General features: G+C 43.7%; 1 protein-coding gene across 1 annotated transcript; it reads right to left on the bottom strand.

Moving 5' to 3' along the window:
* Nucleotides 1-3,423: 3,423 nt before the first annotated feature.
* On the bottom strand, nt 3,424-4,251 carry LOC121487492 (transcription factor BTF3-like). The gene has a single exon (XM_041749283.1). It carries the CDS (start codon nt 4,151-4,153, stop codon nt 3,665-3,667), a length of 489 nt encoding a protein of 162 aa, XP_041605217.1. The 5' UTR covers nt 4,154-4,251; the 3' UTR covers nt 3,424-3,664.
* Between the last annotated feature and the right edge of the window lie 4,196 nt (nt 4,252-8,447).

Genomic DNA, 8,447 nt, shown 5'->3' with positions numbered 1-8,447 from the left:
TGAGGGAGATGTAGAGAGGTAGTCCCAAGTGGAAGAACAAGGACCACAGGTGGAGGTGGGGCTGGAGTGGGAGAAAGGAAACCAAACTTTTTATTTTATTTTTTATTTATGATAGTCACACACAGAGAGAGAGAGAGGCAGAGACACAGGCAGAGGGAGAAGCAGGCTCCATGCACTGGGAGCCTGACGTGGGATTCGATCCCGGGTCTCCAGGATCGTGCCCTGGGCCAAAGGCAGGCACTAAACCGCTGCGCCACCCAGGGATCCCGGAAACCAAACTTTTTAAAGCTTCAATAGTTAACTATTCCACTGAATCCTTTTTTTTTTTTTTAAGATTTTATTTATTTATTAATGAGCGACACACAGAGAGAGAGGGAGAGAGGCAGAGACACAGGCAGAGGGAGAAGCAGGCTCCATGCAGGGAGCCCGACGTGGGACTCGACCCTGGGTCCCCAGGATCACACCCTGGGCTGAAGGTGGTACTAAACCAATGAGCCACCCAGGTTACCCTGTTTTTTTTTTTTTTTTTTAAAGATTTTATTTATTCATGACACACACACACACACACACACACACACACACACAGAAGCAGAGACATAGGCAGAGGGAGAAGCAGGCTTCATGCAGGGAGCCCGACATGGAACTCGACCCTGGGTTCCCCAGTATCACACCATGGGCTGCAGGCGGCGCTAAATCGCTGCGCCCCCGGGGCTGCCTTGTTTTTTGTTTTTTGTTTTTTTTTTTTTTAACATTTTATTTATTTATTTATTTGAAAGAGAGAGAGAGAAAGAGAGGGGGGTGGAAGGGCAGAGGGAGAGTGTCTCAAGCAGACTCTGTGCTGAGCACAGAGCCCCACTGAGGGCTTGATTTCATGACCCTTAGATCATGACCTAAACAAGAGTCAGATGCTTGACGGACTGAGCCACCCAAATAAGTACAGCTTTCACTGAATCCCTATAATAACATAACTGGACCAAGAGGTAAGTCAGATCTTCAAAGTCTACTAAGTCACCCCTTCCCTAATTGCTGTGCATCCTGGAGGAAGAATTATTTGGCCTCTCAGAGCCTCAGCTTACTGTCTGTAAGATAGGGAAAATAATAACACCCCTCCAGGGATCATGTGAAGACCATGGAGGCAAGGACCATATTTGCCATGTTTACTACACCATCTCTGGGCTTTGCATAGACCTGGCACAGACTCAGCCCGCAGTAACGATTTCTTTGTCAACTGGCAAAGCTCTGACTTGTGAACAATGGCCATTACTACTACTAGCAGGCTTGTGGTTTGAGGTGACAGGTTGTGTTTTTCAGTAGACACAAATGAACCCAGCCCTTGAAAGCTTGTTTTTTTATTTACAGTCTCGATTGATCTGGATCGATCTATATCCTCAAACCTTTTCATCAAGAGAGTGAAAACAGAAAAGCAAGGAGGGGGGTGGTTCTGGGTTCCTCCACCTTCTCTTGCTCAGTGGGCAGTGATGGGCCTCTGGCCACTTTTATACTATAGGCACAAAATATCTCCAAACATGGTACCAGGTCACTCCGAAGAGGGAGAGTAACCTAGCCCATCAAAGCATTTCTCTGCAAAAGACCTCATCACAGATTCACTAAGCCACATCTGTGCTTCTGTCAAGTAAACAAAGAATATCTACTGCTCTCAGGCAGGCACTAACATTAGCCGAGTGAGGGCTCTTTGGGGACCAGGGAAAGGAGGTTCACATTTGAAAATGAACCACTGTACATGGATTTATAGCTCTGCTTTTCCGATGGAGAGGGGGAAATATTTTTCTCTGGGAGATTGGAATTTACTAGTGGATTCAAGTGTAACTTTGGAGAGTGGCAGAGGTATTAGACATGGCAGTATCACAGTATTGTTTTATTGGCAATTAGATTTCAAACTGGCACAAATGTATGAAAATAAGTCTCAATTATGGGCCTGTGAAGTTTCTCCACCATCTGTCAACAGTTTGCTCCTTATGCCGTAACATGTGTACCTTTGGAGGGGAAATGATTTAATAGCCCAAGTGAAGAGGTACAGCTCACCAAATTATATTGGAGTTTATAGCCAATGCCTGCATTTGTGATTTCTGATGCAGAGAAGGCAAATTTAAACTTGTGCGCAGGCACACGTGTGCACACACACACCTCCTTTCAGGGGTCTCACAGATTCACAGCTGTCAGAGAGGCAGGTACTTCGAGAGGAGTGAGCCCAACTTCCCCACTTTACAGTTGTGAAAAGTCCAGTCCCAGAGAGGTCCATGGACTTGTCCAAGTGACATTATGACATGGGGCAGAGCTAGAACTGTAACTAGCAAGCATCAGAGTTAGGGGCAGTGGTGTGATGGTAAATGCAGGACAACTGGCTCACTGGGGAAATGAAAACCCTGATGTGCCCTGCCTGCCTATTCCTTTGGTATAGACACTCCCACAATGGCTGATTTAATACCACCAATGTGATGTCACTGAATGTGGAGTTTGGAAGAGATGTGTATGATCATCTCTCGTGAACCAGTGGGAGCCAGCTTCAGTGTAGCACTGGTAAGGGCAATTGCTGGTTTGCCTGTCTGGAATCTGTTTTCCATTCTGGTAAGAGTCCTCTGATTTTTCTTGAAGGTATCCACCTCCTACTCTCTTCTTGGCCCACAGGGTTTGGGTAGAGTGACCTCACCAGCTCCAGGGGTGGCATGTGACCCAGGCCTGGACCAATCAGTGTGTCCCATCTCCCTGGACATTGATTGGTTCAAGGATGGGCTTGTGGGCCAATCTGGCTCTGGGAGTCAGGACCCAGGACTTGGATTGAATTGGTAGTCTTAGAGCTAGGGAGGTGTAGCCTGGATCGACTGGTGTCTGAGCACTGGGACAAACCCAGAGGAAAACAGTAAAGAGAGAAAGAATGAGAGAGAGAGACAGAGACAGAGAGAGAGAGAGAGAGAGAGAAAGAGAGAGAATGGGCCCTAATAATAATTTTTGCTCCTGGATCCATCCCTACTTCAGGTTTAAATCCTGGACTTCTGCATATGAAAATCCACAAATTTCTATATTTCTCTATCAAGTGCACCCTGTCTGACAGAAGGAGTCTTAACTGAGGAGTTTGCTGTTGGGAGTTATACACGAAAATCTCGAGGGACCTTTGGGACCTTCTGCCTGTGTAGTATGAACCCCAGGAAGGCATGACCTTGTTTATCATGGCCATCATTGCTTTCACAGAACCCAGCACTGTGCCTGGCATGTGAGAGATGCTCAGTAAATTTTCATTGAATTTCTTGTGTCAGGCAGGTTTTGCTGTATTATGATGCAGTAACAAACAGCCCCCAATTAAGTGGCTTATAACAGTGGTTTATTTCTTCCTTATAACTATTGTCACCTAGAATGACTACAGCTCTATTCTATGTATCTTTTTTTTTTTTTCCCTAGGCAAAGAACTTTATTAACCTTGTTTCAAACTTTATTCCCAGGCTTCTTCAGCTTAATTAGCTGCAAAGAATGAATTGTGTATAAGCAAAAACTGAAAAGAGCTGCAGTGTCCAAGGGGCTTGGGCTTAAAAATATTAGAGATCTAGATTTTATCAGATCCATGAACAAAATTTTAAAAAGCAGTCATAATATAAAATAGCAGCTCCCAGTAACTTCTTCAAGTTTTATCTTCTTCAGAAGTTGACTCAATTCAGTTTGCTTCATTCTTGGAAGCTTCATCAAAATTCTCCACAAGATCTGGAACTTCATCATCATCATCCTCTCCGGTAGCAAGTGGTGCTTTTCCATCCACGGATTGTTTGGGCAGAGCTTCAGCCAGTCTTCTTAAACTAGTCAGACTGTCTGCACCAAGCTGGTTTAAGATACTGGGTAGCATTTCTGTCAGCTGCTTTGTCTCAGCATGGCCTGTAATGGTGAAAGTGTTCGCTGCCAGCGATGCCTGAACTTCAGGGTTGTTAAAATGGATCACTGTTCCTTGGTTTGTGAACATATTCACTTCTTCAATACCAGAGATATTGTTTACCCCTAACTTCTTTAAGGAGAACTGAAGTTTTTTATCATCTGCTGTAGCTGTTCTATGAACCACCTTCTTCTTTCGGCGAGCAGTTCCTTTCCCACCAATGCGCACTTGTGCTTGCAATTTGGCGAGTTTCTCCTGGTTCATGATAGTTTCTTTCATCTTGTTGGAGCGCAAATGGGACCGCGCGGGGGACTAGGGTTGGCGCTCGGGAGGTCTCAGGCGGACCAGCTGAGGTTAGGCGCACACACGCGGGGACGCAAGATGGCAGCTAGAGTATTCTATGTATCTTTATCCAAGGGTCCAGAGTGGTGGAACAGCCCCCCTCTAAGACATGATAATCTCATGGCAGAGCGGGGAAAAAGAACAAAGGCAGAACCTTGTGGTGGCTCTTAAAGTTGCTGCTTAGATAAGGTACTCATCACTTCTTTTCATGTTCCCTTGGTCAATGCAAGTCTCTTGACAGGGAGGTATACTCCATCCACAGCAAGACACTGCATGCCACAGGCGGGAGTAGAGATTTATTATCAATCCTTTTAAACACTGAGGAGCAAGTAATGGGGTGCTATAATACTGGCAACTACATACTTAATGAGAGAATGTGGGAACACAATTAGATATTTTCTTCTGAAGTTGAACATTTGAATATTCACTGACCCAGGCATGCCCTTTCCAGGTAAAGACTCCAGAGAGCCTCTTGCATATGGGCATCACATGTGTGCTGACATGTGCAGAAATGTTCATAGCAGCATGTTTAGAATGGCACAAAGCCCTCAACAACTCAGACAACAGGCGAATGGACATATAAACCAGGATACACTTTTACACAGAGAAATAACATGCAGCAATTAAATGGACAAACTCAGCTATTTGGAACATGAACGCACCTTAGAAACATAGTATTAAGTGAAATATGCAAGTCTGTAGAAGACTATGCAGAGTATAACTCGAATTGTAGAATTTGTTTATGGTTTTTTGCATAAAGGAATGATAAACGCAAAAACGCAAGATGTGGCTATTTTGTGGGGGAAGGATGGAGTAGGCGGATACAAGTTACTGGTGATGTTCTAGCTCTTAGTTGGCTGGTGAGTTGAGGGGTGGTCATTTTAATATGCATTTTAACTTATATTTGTTACATTTATCCTTTTTATTGTATCAAATATGCTCAAAATACAATTAGAATGCAAAAAATAACAACTAGGAAAGGAAATAATTTGAAAATAGACAAAAATGGGCAGCCCAGGTGGCTCAGCGGTTTAGTGCTGACTTTGGCCCAGGGCGTGATCCTGGAGTCCCGGGATCAAGTCCCATGTCAGGCTCCCTGCATGGAGCCTGCTTCTCCCTCTCCCTGTCTCTGCCCCCCCCCCCCTCTCTCTGTGTCTCCCATGAATAAATAAAATCTTAAAAAAAAATAGACAAAAGTGATTATGGAAAAGAGCTGTTTTAGAAAAAGCAGGATTCCTAGAGATGAATTTGGCAAAATACACTTTGGGGGTAGAGTTCAGGGGCCTGGAAGAGAAGGGACAGGCGGCGAGTGAGCAGTAGTAGCTCAGATCACCAGGTGCCCCCATGCCTGGGGGAGGATCTGAGTCTTCATTGGCTCCGGTATCATGCTCATTAGGCCACTTCAGGGACTGAGGTACCAAGAGGGATCCTGCATATGAGCATGAACATTCCAGGTCTACAAAGAGCAGGCTATTACTGTGGATGAATGCATTGGCTATTGGGTTTGCTCAACTGGTATTCTGACTTAATGGTCTGTCACTGAGAATTTGGTCCTCTCTGGGTGTATAGAGAAGGTCCCATTTTGCCCTGATGAAGTTGAAGAGGCCATATCCAGATGGTTGGGTGAAACTGGCCTCCACTCTTGACCACCCCCATTGAGGCTGCATTCTGCTGGAAGATTCCCTGATAGGCTTTCTGACCTTAGGGCAGGAGAAGGGACTTTCAAACTGGAGGTTCTGGATCTTTACTGAAACAATCCAAGAGTACCTACCTCCAGGTGTCTTACCATCTTCCTGAGCAGACGAGTCATGATACTGAGGGAAGCCTGTCTTGCTGTGGGGATTCCAAGGGACTCAGTGGTATTTGAGTCTATTCCCTCAGAGGGGGAGAGAGAGAGAGAGAAGGGAGCTGTGGGGAGACTAGAGATGAGTCACAGCAGAAATCAGAGCACAGGTGAGACCCTACTCACTCTCTGAGGGAGGGGAAGCCTGATGGCACTGGCCTTCCCTGAACTTCCCTGACCACCTTAGGAGTCACATGAAAAATCTGCTCTATGTCCTCTACTTGGGGGCATGCTTGAGCTCTCTACACATTCAGGCTTAGTTAGCTCATTTAGTTTGATTTATTTTGTTTGCAAGTAACAGAAACCCAGAAAAAAAAATAAGATTTTTGTTCAATACATTTAAACAGGAGTAGGTTTGGCTTTATGTGAAATTTGATCCTGAATTCAAAAAACAGTCACGGAGCCCTCTTCTTGTCTCTGCTGACTTTTTGGCTCTGCTTCCTAATGTTGGCTTTATTCTGGGGATGGTGGTGGTGGTGGTGCTTCCTGCAGGTCCCAGCATTCTCCCAGAAGCTCCTGAGGCTCTACTAAGGTCCATGGAGGAAAGAAAGAGCTTCTTTGTCCCTGATCTCAGAAACTCTGAGATTGATTCTGTTGCGGCTGGCTTGGTCACATGCCACTTTCTCAGTCCATTACAATGGCTGGGAATGGGATGCACTGATTAGGGTAGCCAAGGCACATGATCTCCTTAGGGTAGGGAATGAAGTCAGCCTCCCCAGAACCTTGTGGATCTTTCAGTGGAAATCATAGGCCATGAGGAAGCAGGAAGGGGGATTGGATATGAAGGGATAATCCACTAATGGTCACTTCTTATCTACTGATGCTTTAGTGAATATTAGTCATTTGGAGGAGGTCTTTGCACCTCAAAGGTAATAGTGCTATATTTCCACATTGCTCTATTGCTATAAAGATAATAATGCTATATCATATGCTATATTGGTATTATTTGCCTTTTAAATTTATGTTAATTTTTGAACTTTTAAATAATTTTTAACCATGGACTTTTTTTTTTTTTAAACTGAAGTAAAGCTGACACACAGCATTTACGTTAGTTTCTAATGTACAATATAGTGATTTGACAACTCTACACATCTTGCTATGGTCACCAAAAGTATAGCTACCACCTGTCACCATAAAATGCTATAACAATGTCACTGACTATATTCCCTATGTTGTGTCTTTCATCCCTGTGACTTATTCATTCCATAACTGGAAGCCTTTACTTCCTCCTCCCCTTCACCCATTTTGTCCATGCCCCCTACACACCTCCCCTCTGTCAATCATCTCTTTGTTCTCTGTATTTATGGATCTGTTTCTGCTTTTTTGTGTTTGTTCATTTGTTTTGTTTTTTACATTCAACACATAAGTGAAATCATTTGGCATTTGTTTTTCCCTGTCTGACTTATTTCACTTAGCATAGTACCCTTCAGTTCTACCCATGTTGTTGCAAATGGCAAGTTCCCATTCTTTTTTATGGCTATGTAATATTCCATTACAGATAAAAATATATATATTCCTTTATCTATCTATCTATCTATCTATCTATCTATCTATCTATCATCTCACATATTCTTTATAACCATAGACATTTTTAAACATAAACAAAAGCAGGGGATCCCTGGGTGGCGCAGTGGTTCGGCGCTTGCCTTTGGCCCAGGGTGCGATACTGGAGACCCGGGATCGAGTCCCACATCAGGCTCCCAGTGCATGGAGCCTGCTTCTCCCTCTGCCTGTGTCTCTGCCTCTCTCTCTCTCTCTCTCTGTGACTATCATAAATAAATAAAAAAATTAAAAAAAAAAACTTGACTTTAAAAAAAAAAAAATAAACAAAAGCAGAGCAGATAGAGTAATGAAACCCCCACCCCCATACCCATCCACCCAGCTTCAACCATAGTCATATATTAATTTTTGATGTTCAGAAGTTTCAAATTTGTACATAGTTCAGTCTTGTTCTTTTCCATTGTAGTTCATCCCAATGTTTATGTTTGTACTTAGAAAGACACCAGATATTCAACTACATTTTCTCTTATTGGTTATTCTTTTTTTTTTTTTTTTAAGATTTATTTATTTATTTATTCAGAGAGAGCGAAAGAGAGGCAGAGACACAGGCAGAGAGAGAAGCAGGCTCCATACAGGGAGCCCGACGTGGGACTCGATCCCGGGTCTCCAGGATCACACCCCAGACTGCAGGCGTCACTAAACCGCTGCGCCACTGGGGCTGTCCTTTTTTTTTTTTTTTTTCTTTTTAAGATATACTATGAGGTGAGGCTCTAACAGGATTTTTTCCCCAAGTATGCAATTTTTTCAACTATTCTTATTTTTTTAAAAAATATTTTACTTATTTGAGGGGATCCCTTTAGCGCCTGTCTTCGGTCCAGGGTGTTATCC

The sequence above is a fragment of the Vulpes lagopus genome, chromosome 3 (genome assembly GCF_018345385.1).
Source record: "Vulpes lagopus strain Blue_001 chromosome 3, ASM1834538v1, whole genome shotgun sequence".
NCBI classification, from domain to species: Eukaryota; Metazoa; Chordata; class Mammalia; order Carnivora; family Canidae; genus Vulpes; species Vulpes lagopus.
This window is presented reverse-complemented; position numbering and strand designations above follow the sequence as displayed.